The 25,209-nt window shown below is 55.2% G+C and overlaps 2 protein-coding genes and 1 long non-coding RNA gene across 3 annotated transcripts in view; 2 read left to right on the top strand and 1 right to left on the bottom strand.

The window, feature by feature from the left end:
* MED26 (mediator complex subunit 26) overlaps positions 1–21,309 on the top strand; it is a 53,328-nt gene extending 32,019 nt beyond the window's left edge. Inside the window, exons 2-3 of the mRNA XM_034944663.3 lie at positions 17,816–17,890; positions 18,543–21,309. Of these exons, the coding sequence (XP_034800554.1) occupies positions 17,816–17,890; positions 18,543–20,198 (1,731 nt within the window). The 3' untranslated portion in view covers positions 20,199–21,309. The remainder of the gene's footprint in view (positions 1–17,815; positions 17,891–18,542) is intronic.
* Positions 1,934–23,759, bottom strand: LOC112437889 (uncharacterized). The gene is made up of 3 exons (XR_004667770.3): positions 23,191–23,759; positions 17,952–18,059; positions 1,934–17,867 (listed from the first exon to the last, which is right to left on the bottom strand). It is a non-coding gene; the product is annotated as an uncharacterized LOC112437889 (long non-coding RNA).
* A 47-nt stretch (positions 23,760–23,806) lies between these two features.
* The window catches only part of SLC35E1 (solute carrier family 35 member E1), a 28,562-nt gene continuing 27,159 nt past the window's right edge, over positions 23,807–25,209 (top strand). The window contains exons 1-2 of the mRNA XM_003813601.6: positions 23,807–24,282; positions 24,644–24,714. Coding sequence (XP_003813649.4) covers positions 23,862–24,282; positions 24,644–24,714 — 492 coding nt within the window. The 5' untranslated portion in view covers positions 23,807–23,861. The remainder of the gene's footprint in view (positions 24,283–24,643; positions 24,715–25,209) is intronic.

Genomic DNA, 25,209 nt, shown 5'->3' with positions numbered 1-25,209 from the left:
GCTTTCTCCCTCCCTTTTGTGATGGGGTCATTGCACTGTGGAAGCCAAGAGCCAAAAACAGTTGAAGCATGGCTGGGCACAGTGGCTTGCCTGTAATCTTAGCACATGAGGAGGCTGAGGCAGGAGGATCACTTGAGCTCAAGTGAGGTCGAAGCTGCAGTGAGCCACGATGGTGCCACTGCACTCCAATCTGGGCAACAGGGCGAGACCCTGTCTCAAGAAAAACAAAAAGAAAAAAGTTGAGGCAGTACCAGTTGCCATGACAGTATTTGAACTCTCTTGGAGTAAAGTTTAACACCTGGGAATTGATTCCTAAGGAAAAAATGAGAAAAGGAAGCATGTTTGAAGATGTTCATTCCAGTACTGGTTGCAGTAGGAGAACCTAGAAAGAAATGAACTGCCCAGCAATCGGAGAAGGTTAAGGGAATTATGATACATTAATAGAACATTTAGCTGTTAGACATGATCTTGAAGATTATGTAGCAACAAGAAGTGTTAAATGAAAAAAGAATGCAGTATCTGTGATGCAGTGATATAATTGTTACTGGCACTGGACTAGGACGGGAAAGTCACCCAGGAAAGCATTGCTGTTGGGGGAGTGAAGGGTGTGAGTTGGCTCCACACTTTGTTCTGTGCAGAGCTTGGCCTCTGAGGTCAGACCTGAGCACTGGTCTCCATTCTTGGGTCTGCTGGGCACTCTCAGCCTGAAGCCGCCACAGGATGTCATCCCTTCCTGAGTCTCCAGGTGTCCATTTGTGCAATGACAATGTTCATCTCACCTCCTGAGGCTGCTGGGGTTCAAGACAGCGCACATCTGACAACAGCAGTGGCTCAGTAGATGCTCTCAGAGGAGAGGAAGACCACAGGGGCGGGGCGAGACCTCCGATATTGAGGGTGAGAGCACGTGCACAATCAAGTCACCAGGTCCCTTCTTGCTTCCCTCGGTGTGCTCGGTCAGCACAGCATTAGGCCCAATGTGGTCAGAGTGTCTAGACAGTCACAGAGCTGGAAAGAGGTGCGCACGTGTCACGAGTTGGGTTTGAGGAGGGCTGGGGTCAACCATTTCAGGGCTTTGAAACGGGTCCAACGCAGAGGCACCTACTGGAGGTGACTCCTGGACTGTAGGCTTTCCTACATGGGGGGTGCTGCCACTGCTCCTGGAGTGTGAATCCGCAGTGAGGGAGGAAGGATCTGGGGTTGGGGCCTGAGGAGCCCCAAGTGGAGGAAGTTGAGACTGTAGAGGGACCACCGGCAGGAGCAGAGTTCAGGAGGAAGGAGCAGCCCTGGATTCGAGGAACTGCTCTGAGAGGTGAGGCCGAGGCAGGCTGATGGGTCCCTGGCTTTGGTGACAGGTTCCCTGGGTAGAGCCGTTTTGGTGTGGTGACAGGTAGGGTCCAGAGCCAGCACTTTTTAATGCTGCCGTAGGGTGTAGTAAAAACATGCGTTCCTGCCCTTAATTGCACTGTTGCATTTTCTGTGGCTGTGGTTGACTGTCAGCACTTGTGTGGTGAAGATGAAGGTGGGGGAAACCAGATTTTTTTTTAAGTTAAAAAAAGGTTTAAAATATTGAAGAGGTGCTGTTAGCAAATGAAGAAAGTTCTGGTTTTTTCCCCCTTCTTCATCTTCACCGTGGTGAAAAATGAACCTTCTCCATGTCCAGTGGTCTGCCACCTCTGCAGGCCACTTCAGTGCCTCTCCTAGAACCCAGCTCAGACCCCACCTTGCCTTGGACATGTCATGACAAGGGAGCACGAGTCTCGCTGCAGGGTGTCCTCTGGCATTTAGCCCAGGCCAAATCATGGCCTCTCAGGTTGGTTTCGCTGCCCCTTCCCCACTTGTGAGATGCGCGTGGTTCAGGTCCACAGCAGGAAGTACTGGTGAGATCCGCTCCACCCCACTTGGGGCTTGACTGGGGCCACTGCTGTGTGGCTGGGCTTTCCCCAGAGCCACCAGGGGCTGCCTAGCCTTTAGTGGGAAAGGAAGGAAGTGGTTGATTTGGCTCTCGGCGGCAAGTGGCCTCAGGAGCCCTGGTGGCCCTTGAGTGTGCCCTCACTGTAGCCAGCAGATAACACAGGCTTCTACCAGCAAGCTTCCACTCTCCCTGCCTTGCCACACTGTGCCGCCACTATATGGATAATCCTGTCACTGAGTTACCACAGTGGATTGTTAGGTTTAATTTCCACATTGCTTTAATTTGTGGCTTTGCAAAAATCTCATGTGGCTTCCCTTCTCCCTCCTTATATAACAATTTGGAATAGCTTTAGGATTGCCAAGAAGGTAAACTGGAGAAAATTTTTGTGGTCATAGTAACTTCCAGGACCTCTGCATTGAAAACGAAGGCTCTCTCAAAACACGTTGAGCCTTGCTGAGCAAACATGTTTGCCTGAGAGAGAGCAGCAGAGCCAGTGCCACCACTGACCACAGCTTTGGAGGGACAGGAGAGGTGGCCTTCTGTCTAGCAGCATCTCCAGGACCCACTCAGAGATGGCACCCTTGACCTGGACTTTGATGAAGCTTTGTGAGGACCACCAAGAGTCACTGTGTTCTCATGATCCTCTGGGATGGCCAGTGCAGGTGACAGCTGACAATGGGACAAAGCGTGTTTGCTCTCTAGGTGTTGACTTGCCACAGAGGGAGACCCCTGAGATGTTTGTGATATTGGAGTAAACATGGTGGCCAGCAACCGTGGATGAGGGACTTCATCCACCCATCATTTGGCATGTATCAAGTCCCTGCTAGTTGCCAGGCACTGTTCTAGGCACTTAGGAGGCAACAGTGAACAAAACCAAGGTCCCTGCACCTGAGGAGCAGACCTGCAGGTGGAGGCTGGACCACATGTGAGAAAGCGGGTGTGTTGCAGGCAGTGAGGGCTAAAGAAAGTCTGAGCAGATGTGTGGGCAGGTGGGAGGAAGAGCTCTGTGAGCCAGATGACCAGGGGAGGAGCTCCCTCATCCCTCCCTGCCTCTCCCCTGCTGGAAAGGGCTTGCTTTCCAGACCTAGTGAATGGTGAGGTGGTGATTTGGCCCTGTCCTCTGCACAGCCTGGGCCAGAGGGTGCCGATGAAATATGCAGTGACTTCGGATAGGCACCTCGGCATCAGGTTGTTGGGTCTATGAGATGTCACTGAGGGCCGTAGGAGGATTTCTTCTTTTCTCCTTGCAGGCCGTGGGCTGGTGGCCCTCCTGGGGACCAGGTGCTGGTGTCTGGATTGGTGGGCATCAGTTGCCTGCTTGGCCCACCTACAGAGTTGGCGCCAGCCAAGCAAGGCAGAATTCGGCCAGTCCTGTGGGAGGTTCGGCTGTGAGTTGGGGGTGGTGGTGCAACTTGTTATTTTCGTTGACTTGTGTTTTTAAAACAGAGGGTTGAGTGATGCCGCCTTTGGAACAGTTGCATTCCAGGGCAGTGGTTTGTAAGGAAGTTGATTTGGAACCAAGACAGCCATCATCTGCCCTTAGAAAATGTCCCCAGTTGCAATAACTGGTCATCGGTCCAGCCCGCAGAAGCTACTCAGGTCCTTATTGGAGCTGAAGTGGAATTATCTTAGAAACACCGGCTTTGGGGTTTAGAAGAAGGGGGTGCCGTTTTGACCAGGAGCTCTGGGAGCCAAGTGGATGAAGGTGGGGACACTGGTTATGAAGTTGGTGACAGGCTCCACATGTCATGCCTAGGCGAGCGGGTGAGACCTGCTGCTGCTGAACTTCTGTTTGGAAGGGACATGTGTGGCCTGATTTGCTAACATCCTCTGGGAGCTCCCCAGCCTCTGCCAGATGCCATTGTCCCTGACAGTGGCCATTGCTGGTTGGTGGCAGTACGTCCCCCACCAGCCTGGATATTTCCTGTCCTTTCCTCCTGTTGTGGTTTGTCTGGACCCTGTCACACCACCGTCGGGAGAGGCTTTCTCTGAGATTGGCATGGGACAGGACAGGGCCCCACAGCTGTGCCTGGTGGGCTCTGTGGGGTCGTGGTATGGACTCTGCAGTCCCCTCCTGCAGATGGAACTTGGGCACATCACACCCCCTCAGGGTTTACAGTCGTCAGAGGGATTGGATGAGGTCACACCTGGGAGGGACTCTGGAAAGCAGGGTGCAGGTGGTGCCAGGAGTGTTACCAGGGAGCCTCTGATTGGCTGGCCACAGAAGTAGGGGTCAGGGCTGCAGCTGGGCACGTGGTGCCAAGCAGAGCCCACAGCCTTGGGTGCCTCTGCCCATCATCCCTGTGGGGCTGGGCCTCCTTGAGGGCTTGTTGGAATGAAGCTTCTGATGCAGGAGGTCTAGGGGGGATGGGGATGGGGATTGTGCGTTTCGAAGCAGCTCCCTGGTGATGCCCGTGCTGTTGACCCCTAGGCCACACTTGAATAGGAAGGATCTAGATCAGCTCTCTAGCGGGGAAAGTCAGGATTTCAGACAGATTTCTCACTCTAGGAGCTTAATTCCCATAGGAGAAAACCATGCGGAATTAGGAGGGAAAAGACTCTGTCAGACGCACCGTGGCTACTTTCAGGTCAGGAGGACGGATCCAGCATCATTGCTTGCACCATGTTTTGGGGAGAGCAGACTGTCGTTTGCCCAAGACTTTGCAGATGTCTGCAGCCGCTGGCCTTTTCTCGAGTGTAGGAAGTTGGTTCCTTCACCTGGGTCTCCAGTGAAGTATGACCAAACCCTATAGGTAGGTATACAAGGGTGTGTGTGTGTAAGTTCAGCCTTGGGAAGTGGCTTGGTGGCTGCTTGGCATTTTATTTCACAGCTCATAGGACACTGTGACCCAGCTTCAGCTACAGCTTTTTTCCAAAGCTACAATTAGGATGCCTAATCAGTGCAGTGCACAAGTGTTTGTGGGTGCATACAGAATGTCCCAGAAGGAAAAAGCAGGTGCCTACTGATGCCTGCAGGAGTCTGGTCTGAGATGGGGAGTGCATTGTGTGCATTCTCAAGTGTATCTTTCAGTCCTTACAGTCCCTCTGAGATCCTAGGCGTGACAGTCATTCTCCTTCTACTGAGGAGAGAAGGAGCCTCCCCAAAGGGCCCACCCTCCTTCCCCAGGGAGGACAAACCCAGGTGGCATCTGGTTCCCCTCTCTAACAAAGAAGCAGTCCTTCTCTCTGCCTGCCATCCCTCCTACTTTTCCTAGGACCTGCTGCATCTGTCTGCCTCCATGGGTGTTTTTTTTAATAGCTTTATTTATTTATTTTATTTTGAGAAAGTCTCACTCTGTGGCCCAGCCTGGAGTGCAGTGGTGCAATCTCAGCTCACTGCAACCTCCACCTCCCGGGTTCAAGTGATTCTCATGCATCAGCCTCCCAAGTAGCTGGGATTACAGGTGCCTGCCACCACCCCTGGCTAATTTTTTTGTATTTTTAGTAGAGACAGGGTTTCGCCATGTTGCCCAGGCTGGTCTCAAACTCCTGGCCTCAGGTGATCCACCTGCCTCCACCTCCCAAAGTGCTGGGATTACAGGTGTGAGCCGCTGTGCCTGACATTAATAGCTTTATTGAGGTATAATTGACATACGATAAACTGCGCATATCAGAAGTATACAATTTGATAAATTTTAACTTGTAAGTACATCAGTAACACCATCACCACAATCAAGGTAGCAAAGAAAGGAAGTTGAAATTAAAGCAAGGGAGGCAGATAACATTTGAAAATGTGTGTAATCAACCATATTACAAGGCCAGAAATGAAAAGCCTTATAATCATCCCAGTACATGCAGGAAAAGCATGTGACAAAATCAGACGTCTATTCCTGATAAAACCTCTCAGCAAACTAGGAGTAGAAGAGGCATTTCTTCACTGTCCTTTTCCGCTGTATAGATGTGCAGATTTGCCTCATCCTAAAGTGTCCTGTGTCACAGTGGAGCAGGGAGGCAGGTGTGTGCTGGCTGCATGGGGTAGCAGGTTAGGTTAGTAACGAATCTGTGGCCAGCTGGCACCCTGGCTTCTTGGATGGGAAAGTGGCTTAATACCTGTTGGGGGTGGAGGGGGCGTATCTGTGGTCTCAGGCGAGACCATGGTGTGGCAAGACCCCAGTGCCCTGCAGGGTGCTGGCACCATGCCCAGTGGGTGCTGCCTGCCTGCCTCTTTCCAGTAGCATTAGTGCTCACTTCTTCCTGGGGACACTCATCTGCTGAGTACTCCTGCCGGGGAAGCTTCAGAGTGCCCTTGTCCTCCTCAGACCCATCCAGGGCAGGAGAGTGCAGACACGTTTCTCAGTGAGCAGTGAAGTGCAGTGCACATTGCATCACTGTGTGTTGTAGAGGTGGCCAGGGCTTGTGTTGAAGCTGTTTTCAGACCTTGTTCTTTGGGGCTCTCAGAGGGTCTGGGCCGTGGGGAATGAGGGGCTGCTTTGCCAACACCTCCCCCTCCTCCACAACCCTGACAGCTTCACCATCTGTTCTGTAGAATGAGGTGGCCTCTAAGATCATGGAATTCACACACAGTAGGTTATTTTTAACAACCTTTATAAATATAGTCTAGAAAATATACATCTAGAAAAGTGTACAAGTCCCAAGTTTTACAGCTGAATGAACATTTATGAACACATCTGAGAACCCCAGTCCACCCAGGTTAAGGAACAGAGCCTTTCCCCTGAAGCCATCTTCAACGTCCTCTCCTAGTCACTCTCTGCCTGCCACTACCCTGACTGCTCTCACCATCTAGAAGTCTTGCCTGCTTTTGACCTTTTAATCCAGGACAAAAAAAAAAAATGTGTTTTTTTGTGTTTGGCTCTTTGACTCGACATTGTTTTGAGATTTGTCTTTGAGGTTATGTGTACAGCAGTTTGTTCATCCGACATTGAATGGACAGACCATGATTTATTTATTCGGTGTTCTGTTGGTGGCCGCGTGGGCTGTTTTCAGTTGGGGCTGTTCTGATACAGCTGCTCTGAGTGCATTTCTGTTGGTGCTGCTTGGAGTGGAATTGCTGGATCATAGCGTGAGTGTCCATCCTTAAATGGTGGTTACCATGGGATCCACAGAGTCACCAGACTCTTCCTTGGGTGACAGTGTCCTTGGTTCTCTCCACGGTGGCCCTCGTTGCAGGAATGCCCAATGAGAAGGCCCCTGTGCCCACTCCTGTCCCTCCAGCTCCACACAGAGCCCAGGAGCTGTGGGGGAAGGGGTGGCCCTGGACCTGAGCCAAGTGTAGTCCTCCCCTGGGGTTTCCTGGCAGCCTGGGTGAGAGCCTCAGTGGTGGCATTTTATCTGTTGCTTCTGTTCTTGACCTTGGCTGTCTCTGTCTACTCCTCCGGGTCAGTACGCAGGGATCCTAACGCCCCCTCCCAGCATCCAGCGGGCCCAGAGTTTGGTAGAGCACCTGTGTGCTGTCGGTGCTCAGAGAGCATTTGATGACTTGTCTCGGGGAATTCTAGAAGGTCGCTAGTTCTCAGGATCTTACAGCAGCCCAATTGGACAGGCAGGCAGGGGGCTGCTCTCCTTCGGCTTCCTCTCTCAATGGGCCTCTGAGGCTGCCTCCAGGCACCGTGCTGGGCACTGCCCTGCCTGAATGGATCTTACAGACCACAGAGCAGCCCAGCAGAAAGTGCAGTGTGCGGGTCCTCGTGGCCTGGCCCCTGGGGGCGTGGTCTCCAGCACACCATTCATGCTCTACAGACACCATCTTGTGGTTTTCTCATGCTCTCAGAGGAGGAACTGGGCTCCAGTCAGTGATAGGTCTTGCTTGCGTCAGCACTGGAGGCCAGGTGCGGTCCCCTGCTACAGCTATGCGCGGCTCCACCATTAGGTCCTTGTCTGCCCAGCCTCAGCTAGGATCTTCCAGGCGGCGGCACAGGGTGTGCTGTTGTGTGCATCTCTGTGCTTGGCAGTCTCTTGAAGGTTGTTCCCTGTTGATTCCTGAAAAGCTGGCTCGTTCTTATTTGGGCTCTGTCTTTGGCGGAACATATATGGGCCGAGCACTGTGTGTGTGTTTCCCCCGAGGATGTTGGGTCATTTCCAGTCTTCTGCAGCTGGCATTCTTATCGGCTGCTCCTAGAAGAGAGAGGCCGAGAGGGAGAAGCCCCCACCCAGCGTGCTATCACCAGGACTCCGCTTGGCTTCCCACTGCTCCAGTTCTATCCGCGTAGCAACGAGTCAATTAACAGATGAGCTTTGAGAGCTCTTGTGCCTTCACAAAGGGCCAAATGGCAGTAAGAATCGTAAGTTCTGCAGACCTGAAGCAGAGGTCAGGAGAGTCTAGGTTGGTAGTTTGGTTGGGAAGAGCTGCTGAAAACAGAAAGTGGGAGGGAAGGACGCTGTGGGGGCAGTGGCTGTGGAGAGCAGCGCTGCCTGCCTCCTGGCTTCATCTGCAAGTTTCTCTTGCTGCAGAAGTCAGGCATGCCTACTGATGGAGCTCCTACTTCTGCCCCAAGCCCTGGGCTTCTTCTTTATGAGTTGCTCATGGGGTTCAGTCAGGGCTCCGCGTGCTGCCTGCACTCAGGTGGCATTTCCCGTCCCCTGGGCCGAGTTGTAGCATGCAATTGCATACTTGCCCAAGCATTACAGGAGCTGTGGCTGCAGGACAGGGAGGGCCACATGGACATGACAGACCACTCAGGTGGCCGGCTGCTCCTGGGAGTAGCAGGAGGGCCCCAGCAGGAAGTGCTTTTCAAGTGGTGAGCTTGGTGGCTGTGGCTGAGACATGCACCTTCCCGTCATTGTTCCTCCCAGTGTCATTCTTCCTCTGAGAAGCTGTGAACTTGAGGCTTTGCCCCTGGGGTTTGAGGCTCCCATGAGGTCCCCTCAGAGGAAGGTGCCTTCACTGGGCAGAGCCTGGTGGACCTGCACCAGCCCCATGAGGCTGAGCGGAGAGTGCAGGGTGGCGCCCGCCTGAGGGTAAGCACAGCAGCACCCCTCAGGGCTGCACTTTCCAGAGCTGAGAGGGAGGGCAGAGCTGGGGTCTTGGGGTGGAGGTGGGGTGGGGATGCAGGTGCCGCCTCTTGTACTGACTTGCACCAGAGGCAGTTTGGCTCCCAGCTGCCTGGGAACACGTGCGGAGTTTGTCAGAAGCAGGAAGACTTGGTGTGGCGGGAACCAAATCACAGACACACACTCTCCCAGCAAAGCCCTGTTTGATTCACCCGTGTGTCCTCAGCAGACACGACTGTGTGTTGGGGGTTGGGAGGTGGGCGAGGTGACTCAGCCGCGGACGGCATTAGAATGCTTAGCACATTGAAGGCAGACTGTCTGTTTCTGGGTGCCATCTGTGGCGTGTTTGGGTTTGGAAGGACAGCTTGCTTGCTGATGAACACTTCCACAGTCTTTTGAGCTAAGTAGTTTTTGTAAATTACTGTCTAGACCATTCTGCATTAAAAAAAAAAAAAAAAAACCCGACAACATCCCCATTGTTGGTTTTTAAAGTGAACCGGTTTTTACAGGTGCTTTGCCACTGAGGCCTCAGCAGGGGCTGTTTTGAGCCCAAGGAGCAGGTTATGTGGGCTGTGGGGCACGGGTGTGGGCCCACAGGCTGCCAGGGCAGTGCCGCCCACCGTCCAGGGTGGTCAGGAAGGCTGGCCGGACACCGAGGTGGGGGAGTGCAGAACTGCAGTCTGTGCTCCATGTGCACTGTTCCCAGGGCCAGCCCGGTGGGGAGTGGGCTCCAGTGCCATCTGAAGCCCTGCTGTGGTGGCCCGTGCATGCCTGGGTCACCCTGGTCCTGCCTCTCAGGCATCCTGGGGACAAGGCATAGACAACACGGAGACCGTGGAGGTGGCCCTGTGTGGGTTCAAGGAACTGTTTGTAACCTGTGCATTTCACTGCAGGAGCACGTCAGGAGAGTCTTTACAGAGTGCCGACATCACCACAGGCTGGTGGCACCTGGTACCCTTCACCCCACCTACTCAAAGCACCAGATGGGCCCTGTGTGTTTGGTAGCCATGTCAGGCTAGTGGAAAGCCAGGCCTCACCGTCTTCTAGCTGTGTGGTCTACCCGGGACCTCCATTACCTTCCTGGCCCTCAGTTACCTTATCTGTAGAGTGCGCTTGTGAGGATGACGTGAAAGAACTTGGCCCAAGGGCAACCCACCAGTGATGGTCCTGTGCGAGTTGTGCCCGGTTGGGCCTGCCCAGGCTCAGCACCCTTGGGACTATTGGTTGGTCAGACCTTGGGCAGCACAGGGTTTCCCCTTTGCTACCACAGCTGCATTCCCAAGAGGCTGGGGATCTCAGGCGGGGTGGGAACAGTTCAGATGTGGAGAAAATGGAGAGGCAAGCCAAGGGGCTGCTGGGACTCAAAACTCAGTCTCAGTTCCTTGTTTCAGACCAGGGCTGGAAATCCCCAGCAGTAATTACTCAGGGCCTGGGGGTTTTACTTACACACCCCTGTAATAAAGCGAGGAAGAGGTTGGCCAGTAGCGGGTCCACTCCACTGAACAGGCCCCAGCTTTGCACTCAGACCCAGTGATCCTCTTCACGGAAGAAAAACTCGGACACATGCCGTGGCCCAATTAAAATATTTGCCGACAGGAGTTTGGTTTGAAAGGTGATTCCACGCACCCTGTCGTAGGTAGGTTTTCAGAAGAGTCTAGTCTTCTGGACTCTGGAGGGGTCAGAGGTGTCACTGGGTTTCACAGGGCCACAGAGGAGTGCTGCTGGCTGGCCTTTGAGGGAAACCTGGAAAGAAAGTTCTGAGTGGCTGTGTCCTGGGGCTCAGCTGTGCCCAGAGCCATAGGATGTGGATCGCAGATGGGAGGGAGGCGGTGCTGACTGGGGCTGGGCAGGTCCTGGAGTGACGGCTGTCCCTTCCCTGGGTTACTGCTGGCTCATTGTTATGTTTCTCCCCTTCTGGGAGAGAGTGACCTAGCCCCCACCCCTTCTTGCCAAGTCTTCCCTCCTGGTCTGGGCCACTTGAGGGCCTGTCCTCTCTGTGGTGGTGGCTGTCCTGGGCTCCTTCCTGGTACAGGTCAGGCCTCTCCCTGCAGGAAGGAACTGTCGACCTAGCGTGTGCCCCTGGTTCGGGCTCTCTGTGGTTTCCTTTAGAAGAGAGGTGTGAGGACACCTGAGAGTCGGACCGGGATGGACAGCTGGCACGGGTACTCAGAGCTCCCCTCTCCAGCCCCAGGGGTGCCTGCTGTTTCTGCACCAGGTCTGTTAAGCAGCAGCCCAGTACCAGAGTAGGGGAGCTTGGTGAGGGGCCCCTTGGGTCTCACCAGATAGATGGTGTTGTGCAGTTCGAATCAGTTAGGAGGCCTGAGACTTGAGACAGGCTCACGTGGAGGGAGGTGGCATCCTACCCAGGCCTCGGCCCTTGCTGCCCCACTCAGGGGCCAGATGGTGGACAGTGAAGCCACTATGAGGAGCTGGAAACAGCTATTTGCTCACTTCCCCTTTAGATGGCTGCCAGTCCTTCTAGATCACTGAACTCTCCCAAACAAATGCTAGGAAATAGATGTATTTTCTCATCTTTATTTGTGACAAATTTCAAGCATAAAAGTAGAGAAAGGTAACCATCCTGCTTCAGTAGATAGCTGCTTACAGCCATGTGACTTTGTTTCACCCATCCCCCTCCTGTCACTCACCCTAGGGGATGATTCTGTAGCAAATTCCAGATTGTATTATTTCTTCAGGAAAGTGTCACTGAAAGACGAGGATGCGTGGTGGGTCTTTAATAGCTCACACGGAGCGTGGTGTGCTGTGAAGTCGCATACAGGGTTCCCCACTGCTCCCAGGGTGTGGGAGAATGAGGTGTCTCACGCAGCTCCAGGCGCCTGACCCAGGCTGCTTCTGAGGGGTGCTGGCCCCTCCCTCAGGCTGTCTCTGTGCGTGTCCAGCCCCGCCTCCTTCCTCACATTTCCGGTGAGCTGAACAGCACATGTCACCAGTTAGGCTGGCTGGAATTGTGGCTTAGCACAGGCTATGGGGCTCTCCGGGGACAAAGGTGCCAGCCTTTCCGGAAGCCTTTTTTTGTTTTGTTTTGTTTTTTTGGGGGGGGGCAGTGTTTGGGTTTCGGTTTTTTTTTTCTCTTTTTCTTTTTTTTTTTGAGATGGAGTCTTGCTCTGTCACCGAGGCTGGAGTGCAGTGGCATGATCTCAGCTCATTGCAACCTCCGCCTCCCAGGTTTGAGCGATTCTCCTGCCTCAGCCTCCCGAGTAGCTGGGATTACAGGTGCACACCACCGCGCCCGTGGAAGCCTTTCTAAGTTCTCATGTGGAAGGATGACCACAAAAGAGCCCTGGGACAGCCAGACCTCTTGTGGTCTTGGGCAAGAAGTTGTCCCCTCCATGCCCCCATGCGTGTGTTCCTGGGGCATCCCTGAAGTGTGGGGCACCTGTATGCTGAGGGTTGTGCTGGTGGCCCCGGTTCACCCTCTGCCTGGATGCAAACTGTTCTTCCTCAGTATCTATGCTAGCTGTGATGCCTATGACCTGAGACCAGGCCTCCCCGCTTGGTTTTTCTGAGATTCCAGAAGGACGAGATTAACGTTCACATTCCTGTTGGCCCATGTGTACCTGATCATGCCTCATGGATTTCCATTCTAAGACCTGAAAGTGTTCGGTGTGACAATGGAGTCAGTTCCATCAACATTCATGTCCCAGGTGGCTGGGCTGGACCTGCATGTACACCTGTGCCACACCTGGTCCCACCTGCTAACTTCCTGCCCTGCCTGCCTTTGGAGCAGGCACCTCAGGGAGGTCCCACCTGCTTCCAGAGTGCTCCTTGCTGCATTTACCCCTGCTTCTCCTAGTAGCTGCATGGAGGTTCTGCTGTCGACACTTCCCACCCCCACCCAACACCCTTGCCCTTCACAGGCACTTCCTGCAGCAATGAAGAGGCCAAACTGAAGCAAATTAAGTGGGCAGGGGCGGTCAGTGTTGGTAGAAAGGGGAGGCAACACCTGTCTTCGTTGATGGTTAAGGAAGTTCAGACCCATCTGCATCTATTGAGGGGTCCCTAGTTGAGAAGTGAGAGGCTACAGTTCCTGACGGGATTCCTGCCCCTTTGGGAAAGCCACTTGGCAGGTGTTTTGAGAGGTTTTTTTGGACTGGGAACAAATCCCAAGGGAGAATCCAAAGGAGGAGGGGGCCTCAGATGTGCCAGGCTATTCCTGACAGCAAGAGGCTGCAATTGGCCGTCGGGCCACAGACGTGGCCCTGGCAATCCTGAAGAGCTGCCCTAAAGCCATCTTTTGAGGCCATCGCCTGGAGCGGCCCCCCATGTGGAGTCAAACTGTGTCTGTGCTGAGATTAGGATCTAGTGTACTTCCCCAGATAGACGGACAGGTGCCAAGGGCATCCCAGAAACAGGGCAAGGGCAGGTGGTCTGTGGGGGCAGTTGCTAAGGGGGATAGAAGACAGGTTGTGAAGGAGCCACCTTGGGTCTTTTGGGTCTGTTTTTCCTCCCGGTGTCCTTACCCATGGCCTCTCCCCTGCCGCAGGGCTTTGGTGCTGTCTGGCCAGCTCCCTGCCCATCCTTCTCCAGCTCTTTTCTGCTTTCCAGCGTGGAAGTCAGTCTCCAGCCCAGGTGGACACAGCTCGTTCTGCCACATCCTTTTTTGACCTCCCTGGGAGGCCACCTTAGGTGCTGCCCTCCCCCTGTGGCCTGCCTCCCTGCCCTGAGGGTTCATGCTGGACTTAGCAGGCCTGGAGTCAGAGCGGGAGCCTCCCCTCAGCCACATATGAGTCCTGGTGTCTCTGTCACTCACAGAGGGCCACCTCCATGAGAGTGGGAGACCTGCCACTCCTGGGTGGGGGGTGAGTTGGTTGTTAAGGCAGGGTCCCCAGGGCCAGGGTCAGAAGCCAGCTCCTATTTTGCTCCTATGGGACCAGCACCAATTGGGTGCTAAGTGTTCTTTGGGACAGACTGTGGCCATCTATAAAGAGGCTCTGTGGAGCCTTCTGGCTCAGTGTGCCTGGGGTCGGGGCCAGGCCCTTTGCAGGGATTCTCACTGCATTGCTCAGTGTCTGCCTCCTGGGCCTGGGAGGCCTGTGTCTGGAATGCCCAGGTGGTGCTCCCCACACAGTGTTCAGACTGCTTGACATCAAGGCCCCAGAGGTCGCAGGGCAGGGCAGTCTCACCTTGCCCCCATCCTTAGCTCTGCTGACATCACTGACTGCCTTCTGCTGGCTCCAGGGAGTGGCCGCACTGGACAGTCACCCTCTCTCTGTGTCTTACACAACACATATTTATCATCTCAGGCTCTAGGGCTCAGAAGTCAGCTCCAGTCTCACCGGGCTGGGATCCAGGAAGCAGCGAGCTGCGCTCCTCTCTGGAGGATCCGTTTTCTGCCCCTTCAGGTGTTGGCAGAGTTCATCTGTTTACGGCGTAGGACTGTGGGTTTCTAGCACCTTACAGGTAGAGCAGGCGGGCTCCTCTACTCCTCAGGTGAGCAGCTCACACGGTGGGGACAGAAAGAGGACTGCCAAGGCTGTAGCATTTCCCTTGGGGCTCCTAGAGGCTGAAGGCCTCTCTGCACACGCTTAAGCGTGGCTCATAAGGCAGGGGAGGGGCCAAGGGTAAGGATACACAGTCGCAGGGCCCTCACACCTTCGCCTGGTGTCCCCAGCTCCCACACAGTTTCCAGGAGACTCTTGGGACTGGCTGTTAGTTCAGCGGTGATTTCTGGGGCACCAGCTCAGTGCCAGACCCTGGGGTTGCCCAGGTGTTCTGTCTCCTCCCTCCTGTCTGGCAGCAGGATGGTGTCTGCCCAAGGACAAGGACACTTTGTGCCACCAGGCTAGCTGGGCCTGGGCAGTGTTCTGCTCTGCAAGGACTGCTGCTTCAGGAGTATGTGGGGAACCAGGGCTCCAAATATACCAGGGTGAGGTCAGCAGGGTGGAGGTGAAGCCATGTGGCAAGCCCAGGGACTGAGTCGGTGCTGGAGTGCCTGGGGCAGGGAGTGGTTGGCCTTGCTGTCTGTCTGGGACTGGCCTCCTCATGGCACAGTCTTCCCCTGCACTGATCCCTGCCCATTGCACGAGGAGTGCGGACAGGACTGTATCTCCCCTCATATCACCCGTCCACCCCCACCATGACACAGCTTGAAGCAGGGTTTTCAGGGTCATTTGGAGCCCTGAATGAGAACATTGCAAGGCAAGGCCGTTGTTGCCAAGGAGCAAATGGGCCCATTGGCAGGGCAGCTTTGTGGGAGTTCTGCGGGGACTGCTGTCGTGGCTCTGCAACTTTACACCCAGAGGAGACAACACAGGGGGAGGGAGGGAGTGGCACTGGCTGCCTCCCACTGGAAGTGGGGCAGAAGAGTAGAAAAGCCAGAATCCATGAGGCCAGCAGAATTAACAGCCCTCAAGGACGTCCACATTCTAGTCCTGGAGCCTGGGCACATGGTACCGTACATGACAGATGTGACTAAGGGAACAGCCTGGAGATGGGGAGGTGATCCGAGATCATCTGGGCAGGCCCTGCCTAGTCAGGGAGTCCTTAGAGATGGCACCTATCCTGGCTGGGTCAGAGAGATGCCGGGTGAGGACTCAGCCTGTAGCTGGCTTTGAGCATAAGGGGAGGGGGTGTGAGCTGGATGCAGTGCCCTCCAGAAGCTGGGAATGGCTTCGGATGACAACCAGCAAGAAAATGGGCCTCATTCCTGTAGTGTAAAGAGCTGAACTGTGGGCCGGGTGCAGTGGCTCACGCTTGTAATCCCAGCACTTTGGGAGGCCGAGGAGGGCAGATCACCTGAGGTCAGGAGTTCAAGACCAGCCTTCAACATGTTGAAACCCCGTCCCTACTAAAAAAAATACAAAAATTAGCTGGGCGTGGTGGCGGGCGCCTATAATCTCAGCTACTCGGGAGGCTGAGGCAGGAGAATTGGTTGAACCCGGGAGAAGGAGGTTGCAGTGAGCCGAGATCGTGCCATTGCACTCCAGCCTGGGCGACAAGAGTGAAACTTCATCTCAAAAAAAAAAACAAAATAAGAGCTGAACTCTGCTAACACCTGAAGGAGCAGGAAATGGATCCTCTAGAGAGGATCCCAGCCCAGTGAGACTCAGACCTGATTTCTGAGCCCTAGAGCCTAAGATGATAAATGTGTGCTGTGTAAGATGCTAAGTTTACAATCATGTGTTATGGAAACTCATGCCACGCAGTCTTGGCAAGGATGTGGCCTGGTGGGAATGGAATAGAGCAGCCTCCCTGGGGGTGAGGTGACCACCCTGCATGGATGTGGAGCCCCAGCTCCTCCATGGCTGTCTGTGCACTAGCCCAGAGTCAGGTCTGTCACTGCCGTCGGTTGCAGCCTTATTTTGTAATGGCGAACGGAAAGTGCCTAAGTGTCCCACAACATTCAAGTCGGGCCTTCCCCACTCTGGAAGGGATGGTGAGCCAAATGAGGGGCTCTGTTTGAGGCTGGACATTGCTGACATTAAGTCAGAAAAGGCAAGAACCACTGTCAGTTTGGTTTTGAAATATGTGATAAGTGTGGATGTATACGCCTATATACACAAGGGATATTTTTGGGAAAAAATGCAAGGAAATGCTACAGTGGCTGGGTCAGAGATGCCCATTTCCTTGTGTGCCCTTTTATGCTGTTTTAGTTTGTATCATGTGCCCGCTTAACTCCTTTATCATGTTAGGGTGGGGGGGATTTGAGTAATCTACTCACTGTGGTTTCCTCAGGGCCCCTGGGCTCCCACCCGCTAGCCAGCCCACCAGAAACCTGTAGTTGCTGGAGGTGGCGGTTGAGTGGTAGGAATTCTTGTTGTAACAATTAAGGGAGTCAGTAATGTGTGGGAAGTGCTTAGAACAAGGTGTGGCTCCTAGCAAGATCCTAAAAGGGAGGGATTACTTGGTCATGGGATGTGTTCATGCTTCACTCTGCCAGACAAAGCCCAGCAGTCCCCAAAGTCAGCTGTATCCCCCGAAGTACCTAGTGTTGTCAGTGGGGCACGTGTATCATGTATCCATTTGTGGGTTCAGTTTGAGTTTTCCTGATTATCGATAAAGCTGAGAAGCTGAGTATCAGCACTGACATTTCATTGCCCTGTGCCTTTTCCTGTCTTGTGGCCAGTCTACGCCGGGCTCCTTGTCAGCTGTACTGCTATATAGGCATTCTCTGTGTGTTCCAGATACAGCTCCTTGGGGGACTGTGGCCTATGCCTTCTCCCACTTTGTGACTTTCTGCTCTCTTTATGGTGTCTTTGGATTCAGATTGACTGGTTTATTATTATTATTATTTTTTTTTTTTTAACACGGAGTCTTGCTCTGTCACCCAGGCTGGAGTGCAGTGGTGTGGTCTCAGCTCACTACAACCTCCGCCTCCCGGGTTCAAGTGGTTCTCGTGCCTCAGCCTCCCAAGTAGCTGGAACTACAGGCGCATGCCAGCACACCCAACTAATTTTTGTATTTTTAATAGAGATGGGGTTTCACTATGTTGGCCAGGCTGGTCTCAAACTCCTGACCTTCTGATCCGCCTTCGTCAGCCTCCCAAAGTGCTGGGATTACAGGCGTCAGCCACCGCGCCTGGCCTGTGTATTGATCTTCTAAGCTTTGTGGATTTTATTCGATGAATTCTTCGGTGTCTCCTCTCCCACTCCCATCAGATGGCAGAGTAGAGGTCATCTTAAGTATCAGGAGCAGCTCTTGTTTCACAGGCATCCTGGGTTTCAGCAGGTGGGTGGGTATGTACCATGTACACTGGAGGGCTTGGGGCAGCCCGCACACCACACACTGGAGGAGGTCAGACGGCAGGTGAGGATGAGCACTGGGTGCCAGGTTGCCCCAGGGAGCAGGTAGGAGACGACATGGAGTGGGGGCTTCAGTGCTGCCGGCTCCTCTTGCTCTGGGGTTGGGGAGAGACTGGAGCAGGCTGGGGCAGGGTGTTCCAGCCTCCCAGTGGAGAAGGACAGGGACCTGACAAATGGCTTTTTATTTCCACAGATCCGGAACATGGTGGCGGTGCTGGAAGTCATCTCCAGCCTGGAGAAATACCCTATTACCAAAGAGGCACTTGAGGTGAGTATCCCAGACCCCAGCATTTGGGAGGGCAGAACGGGGGGCAGGGGATGGTACCAACCAGGTCCTTCCGCAGCTTCTGGGAGCATCAGTGTCTTTGCTTCGGAGGACCAAGAGAGGCGGTGTGCCCTCACAGCTCGTGCCTCGCGATCTTGCTCTCCCACGGGCACTGCAGAGACCAAGTGGTGTTAATCCCATCCTACATGCCCAGCACACTTCGTGGGCACGTGGGGACATCAGGAGAGGTGTGCTTGGAGGCGGCTCCAGTGAGAGGCACCATCCCCAACCCTCCACTTGAAGCGGACCCTCTGTGCTGTCGCCTCGGCCACAGCACCCTCTCACCCAGGAAGCCTCTCTGGCAGTGTCCTTACAGTGGCCTTGATGGTCCACAGCCCCCTGACACCAGGAGCCTGGGTGACAGCACTGCTGAGAAGCCACCTGGGACCCTGAAGGTCTGGGAACTAGGTTTGAGAATTTATATTGTCACAAAGGACCGGAAATCCCCAGAAGTTTTGTGTCAGGGAAGCTGGCAGTTTAGGGCTCAGTGGGAACCGGGTCATTTCATTGTCAGGGCCACTTCCCACCATTTCTGGCTCAGCTCATGGAGAAGTCCCTGTCCCGAAAGTATGTCATCATCTCTCTCTGGTTGTAGGAAACACGACTTGGGAAGCTCATCAACGACGTCCGCAAGAAAACCAAGAACGAGGAGCTCGCCAAGCGGGCCAAGAAGCTGCTGCGGAGCTGGCAGAAGCTCATCGAGCCGGCGCACCAGCATGAGGCGGCGCTGCGGGGGCTGGCGGGGGCCACCGGCTCTGCCAACGGGGGCGCACACAACTGCCGGCCGGAGGTGGGGGCGGCTGGCCCACCCAGGAGCATCCATGACCTGAAGAGCCGCAATGACCTCCAGAGGCTGCCCGGGCAGCGGCTGGACAGGCTGGGCAGCCGCAAGCGCCGGGGTGACCAGCGTGACCTCGGCCACCCAGGGCCGCCACCCAAGGTCTCCAAAGCTAGCCACGACCCCCTGGTCCCCAACTCATCCCCCCTCCCCACCAACGGGATCAGTGGGAGTCCAGAGAGCTTCGCCAGCTCCCTGGATGGCAGTGGGCATGCAGGCCCAGAGGGCAGCCGCCTGGAGCGTGACGAGAATGACAAGCACAGTGGCAAGATCCCCGTCAACGCCGTGCGACCGCACACCAGCTCCCCGGGCCTGGGCAAGCCCCCTGGACCCTGCTTGCAGCCAAAGGCTTCGGTGCTGCAACAGCTGGACAGGGTGGACGAGACTCCGGGGCCTCCCCATCCCAAGGGACCCCCTCGCTGCTCTTTCAGTCCTCGGAACTCACGGCATGAGGGCTCCTTTGCCCGGCAGCAGAGCTTGTATGCACCCAAGGGCTCCGTGCCCAGCCCCTCACCGCGGCCCCAGGCACTCGATGCCACACAGGTGCCGTCACCACTTCCACTGGCACAGCCGTCCACACCCCCCGTACGGCGGCTCGAGCTGCTGCCCAGTGCAGAAAGCCCAGTGCGCTGGCTTGAGCAGCCTGAGAGCCACCAGCGGCTGGCGGGGCCGGGCTGCAAGGCAGGGCTGTCCCCAGCCGAGCCCCTCCTGTCCCGGGCAGGCTTTTCCCCAGACTCCTCCAAGGCGGACAGTGATGCTGCCTCCTCAGGGGGCTCGGACAGTAAAAAGAAGAAGAGGTACCGGCCTCGAGACTACACGGTTAACTTGGACGGGCAGGTGGCTGAGGCGGGCGTCAAGCCTGTCCGGTTAAAAGAGCGGAAGCTCACCTTTGACCCCATGACGAGACAGATCAAACCTCTGACCCAGAAAGAGCCAGTGCGGGCAGACAGCCCTGTGCACATGGAGCAGCAGTCCAGGACAGAGCTGGACAAGCAGGAGGCCAAGGCCAGCCTCCAGAGCCCCTTTGAACAGACGAACTGGAAGGAGCTGTCACGCAACGAGATCATCCAGTCCTACCTGAGCCGGCAGAGCAGCCTGCTCTCATCATCGGGCGCGCAGACCCCGGGGGCTCACCACTTCATGTCTGAGTACCTGAAGCAGGAGGAGAGCACCCGGCAAGGGGCCAGGCAGCTGCACGTGCTGGTGCCTCAAAGCCCGCCCACGGACCTCCCCGGTCTGACCCGGGAGGTCACACAGGACGATCTCGACAGAATCCAGGCCAGCCAGTGGCCGGGGGTGAACGGGTGTCAGGACACACAGGGTAACTGGTATGACTGGACGCAGTGCATATCACTCGATCCGCACGGCGACGATGGGCGCTTGAACATTCTGCCTTATGTCTGCTTGGACTGACCGGCCTGTCAGCCACGAAGTGCATTCCCATCTTGCAGAAGCCGGGTGGGCGGGCAGGCAGGTGGGCAGGTGGCCGGGGCCCAGCTGCCTCCTGCGCTGGGAACTCGGGGAGTCAGGCCCAGGCGGGAGGGAGGGGGCGGGAGTCACGCGGTCTCTCTGCGCTCTTCCCTCAAAACTCTTTTTGTGAAATGCTGCTACCAGTTTACTAACAAAATTGCGAAGGAAGGACCGCGTGGAAGGAAGGACGGCAAAGTGAGTTCAGAACTCTATAGCAAACCAGCTATAAAAAGCGTTAGTCCCTCACCCCCAAAGAGGTGCGGACACTTTCCAGCACCTGAAAGCTGGGGCCTCAGTTGCAGGCAGGCACAGAAAACCTGTGGCAGAGGTCACGTTTAACACAGCAACAGAAGCACGCATCTCATCTCTCTTGCATTTTCTGTTCTTTAATTTGGCCCTGAGTGTCTGAGACAGTGGGCCATGCCACTGCCTCTGTTTGCTCCCTACCCAGCCACTGTCAGGCCAGTGTTGTCCGTCATGTGCCAGAAGCTTCTCAGCTGTGAGCCACTGGCATTGGGCAGGCGGGCCAGCTGGCCAGCCAGTGTGACCCACACTCCATGGGCAGCCACCCGTTTATATCTGGTTTCAGTTATAACCCAGTTTTTAAAAAAATGCTGCAAAAATTTAAGTTTTATCATGTTTATTTTAACAATTCCTCTTCCATCAGACCACCAGACAAAAAAACCTTTCCTTTCTTCCTCCCTTTTCTTTTTTCCCCTCCTGTACACATCTAGAAAACTTCACCTTTCTAGAGTCCCCCCAAAACAACACAAAAGTTACTGTGGGTGCTACTGGTTTTACGCTGTACTGTGGGGCGAGGGGGAAGACCTGTCTGTACGCTGGAAACACTCATAACCATTCCTTTAGATTCGTTTGCCTTATGGTTATTTGTCATAAACGCGATTTGCAAAAACAAGGAGCCTTAGTGAATGTACAGTACCTAGACTTCTGTGTTCTCAGGACGCAGAAGGGAGCAACTTTGCTACTTGGTCCAGTAAGTGGACACCTTGTGATATAAATGTGGAAATAAAAAAAAAAAAACCATTTGCACAAACCAGTCTGAGAATCTTTTCTCATTTGGACCTTCACAACCAAATCAGCCCTTTCCTGGATTGTGGATTAGCCAGGAACACCCAGACCCCAACAGCTGCAATGCAGGGAGACAGGGCAGGGCACAGCCTTGCAGTCCACCTGTTAGCCTGCTGCTGCATTTGGGAGGACCTCCACATTTTATTCATTCAGGGCCACATTAAGGAATGTTATCTTGTCTCACCCAGACTTTACCTGGCCTAGAGAGCAGCCCTCTGTAGGAGGCTCCATAGCACAGGTCTCAGTGACTACCCCCACCTCAACAAAATACCTAGTTCTTACAAGGTATGGCCCAGAGGCTCAGAGCTGTGTGTGTGTGTCTGAAAGGCCACCCCATGGCCCTGGCCCCCAGCTGCCTTATTAGCTGGTTGGTGCTGACTCCAAAAAAATTTTTCTCCCTTGACTATAAAGTGTTCATCTTTTAGTTCCCCCTCGTCCCTCAAACTGTAGGCTAAGACTTTGGTTTTCTAGTTTTTCACTTTGGAATAGGTCATCTTATCCATATCTGCTTAATTTCACAAATGAAGAAACAGCTACACCTTAAGACATGCAGTCTCACAGGGCAAACCAAAGGTTCCTTCCAGCCTGTAAGACTACAGTCAGTCCAGAGCCAGTTTGAGAGCTAGCAGGGATTCCTGGCAAAAGCTTGGTGCAGAACACACTCCCCTCCCCAACAAAAGGCCATGGGCAAAGTGGCTTTGAAGGCAGGATGAGGTTGAACCCAGGCCTACCACCCACCAGCTGTGTGGCTCTGAGCTCATCTCTTCACTCCTGTGCACATGTCCCCATTTGGGGGGTGAAAATACCCCAGAGTTGTGAGAACTAAAACACAAAGCATGTCAGTGTGTCAGTGGAAGTATGTGACACTCAGCTGTGCTGTAGGGTGCCTATAGTTATACTTTCCTAAGTTCACTGTGCCTATGTTTAACAGCTCTGCTGATACATGGTGTCCCCAGGATGTGACTTTACTCTGATCCACAGAGGGTACAGCTGGAGGATATTAGGGTGCAGAGCTTGGCCTCCTATCAGCATCTCTAGAGTTTTGGGATAGGTTGCAGCTCCCCCCTACCCCTGCCTGCAGGGACTACCATGCCTGTGTCCATGTATCCAGGAGGGCCTAGGGCCTTTGAGAATGCAAGGATAAGCTAAGATACCTTCCAATATTTGGGGAGCCAAGTTGGGTTGCTGCTTTCTACTTTTCTTTGAGACTGGGTCTCGCTCTGTCACCCAGGCTGGAGTGCAGTGGCGCCATCATAGCTCACTGGAACCTTGACCTGGGCTCAAGCCGATCCACCCACCTCAGTCTCCCTAGTAGTGGGGACCACAGGCGTGCGCCACCACGCCTGGCTAATTTTTGTATTTTTTGCAAAGATGAGGTTCTGCCATGTTGTCCATGCCATGATCTCCAACTCCTGAGCTCAAGCAATCCGCCCACCTTGGCCTCCCAAAGTGCTGGGATTCCAAGCTTGACTCACTGCACCCAGCCGGTTGCTGCTTCTAATTTGACAAGTAAAAACACTGTAACGGAATTTTAACACCCTTTCCCCGAAAAAGTTGGAGGCACACGATGTGGAGAACAAATTATAGCCCTTGAATTAGTATAAGATCATCTTACTGAAAACCTCGTCTTGTTTTTCTCCACTGGGGCCTCCTGGGGCTGGTCCATCCCGGCTGGTCCTTGGACATCAGCCGTCAGGGCCCGGCACCTCCCCCTTCTGCAGAGCCTTGGAGACAGGTGTCCAAGGACGCTACCATGACCACGGTCCCCAGAGTGGCCAGGAAGCCTAAGACAACTCGCTTCCCCATTCTGGACTTCGGTCTGTGAAATGGGGACAGTGATACCTACCGCACCGCGTTCCTAGGATTCAGTGGGATGATACCAGGGCCAGGCCCGAGAACTGCGCACGTCGCGGTGGTTTCCAGAACATGATTCCAGGGATCGGGTGCTCCGGGATAGTCCCACTGCCAGAGTTTGGCCACGAGCGTGCGCCCCCAGTTTGCAGAGCGAGTTTAGCCCAAGAGCTTTTCACAACTGGTTTCTTTCCCCAAAAGGTCTTTTACCTTCGGTGTCAGCCGCCGCCAGCCATCAGGAATCAGGAATCTAGTTAGTGGGTGCCCTTGTATCCCTGGTCGAGGCCCTGATGTTTGGCCCACGCACAGACGCCGACGCTGCGAAGCCCTCCGCGCTCCTGTTCGCCCGTCCCGTTCGAGCTCCGGCTCCCGGTCACTGGGACCGCCCACGTCTCAGGTGGCACAGCTTGGATGCACGTCTGCGTCCCCTTCTTCCGCTTCCGGCCTCGGCTCCGCCGGAAGCGCATCTACAGTGGACTGGGCCTGCACTCGAGACGTGGTGGCTGGCGCGTCGGCCGGCGCGGGGGGATGACGCGCGGAGGCAGCGACCAATGGGAAACGGCGTAGCCACGGGCGCCTGCCCCCCCCGCCCCCCCCCCGCCCAGCCCCGCCCCCGCCCGGCGTCGGGCCGTCCGACTGGCTGGAAGGGGCGGCCGCTCGGGCAGGATGGCGGCGGCTGCGGTGGGCGCGGGCCATGGCGCGGGGGGCCCGGGCGCAGCGAGCAGTAGTGGTGGGGCGCGCGAGGGCGCGCGGGTGGCGGCGCTGTGCCTGCTGTGGTACGCGCTGAGTGCGGGCGGCAACGTGGTCAACAAGGTGATCCTGAGCGCCTTCCCGTTCCCGGTGACCGTGTCGCTGTGCCACATCCTGGCTCTGTGCGCTGGGCTCCCGCCGCTGCTGCGCGCCTGGCGCGTGCCCCCCGCGCCGCCCGTCTCGGGCCCCGGACCCAGTCCGCATCCGTCGTCCGGCCCGCTGCTGCCGCCGCGCTTCTACCCGCGCTACGTGCTGCCGCTCGCCTTCGGCAAGTACTTCGCGTCAGTGTCAGCGCACGTCAGCATCTGGAAGGTGCCCGTGTCCTATGCACACACCGGTAGGTTCCGCGCCCGGCCTCGGGGGCGGCGGCCGGGACCGCCGCTTCGGGTTTGGGCGCATGGATAGGAGTGCGCCGCCCGTGGTGCGTGCCGCCGGACTGAGAAGTCAGCAGAGGGGCTGCCAAGGGTTTGGTAGGGGAGGGACACGCACGGGGTTCTCAGGGAGAAGAGGAGCTGAGAAGAGAGCTGAGAGGTAAGCAGGACAGACCACAACAGCCGAGGTAGGAGGAAGCCCTACCGAAAGAGAAGGGGCGAAGAGGTGTGAGGGGCTGCCAGGCCCTCCCATCCCGCCGTGGAGATGGAACGGGTTGGGCCCTAGAATTCAGGCAGCCCCCTGAGTGCCCTTCCCTCTTTTTGCAGTCAAGGCCACCATGCCCATCTGGGTGGTCCTCCTGTCCCGGATCATTATGAAGGAGAAGCAGAGCACCAAGGTAACCCCGGGCAGGGACTCTGGGCAGATGGGAGCTCCAGGGGGTTCCTCCCTGTTGCCAACTGGTGACGTGGTCAGGATCCTGGTCTGCAGGCTGCCTGGCTTCCCGTCAAATAGGGAAGTCAGTGTAGAGGTCTCCAGTGGCCTTTTACTACTCAAGTTCTAGAATCACCCTGTGAGCAGTGGTGTGTGGAGTATGTGTCCCTCTGTGATCTCTGCTGTGTGGTCTTAGGAACACTGTTGTCCCTTTCAGATCCAATTTTCCTCCCCGTTTTGATTCCTCACCTGGGTTTGCTGGTAGGTGATGAGTTGGTCACATCTTGGCCATACACCCCATGTGTGGCCTTTCCAGTGGGACTAGGGATGGATGGATCAGAACGCTGTCGGTTAGGTTTTCACTTTTTTTTTTTTTTTTTTTTTTGAGACGGAGTTTTACTCTTGCCCAGCCTGAAGTCCAGTGACACAATCTCAGCTCACTGCAACCTCCGCCTCCCAG

This window comes from Pan paniscus, chromosome 20, assembly GCF_029289425.2.
Source record: "Pan paniscus chromosome 20, NHGRI_mPanPan1-v2.0_pri, whole genome shotgun sequence".
Classification (NCBI taxonomy): Eukaryota; Metazoa; Chordata; class Mammalia; order Primates; family Hominidae; genus Pan; species Pan paniscus.
The sequence above is the reverse complement of the archived record's forward strand: the minus strand, read 5'-3'. Positions and strand labels throughout refer to the sequence as shown.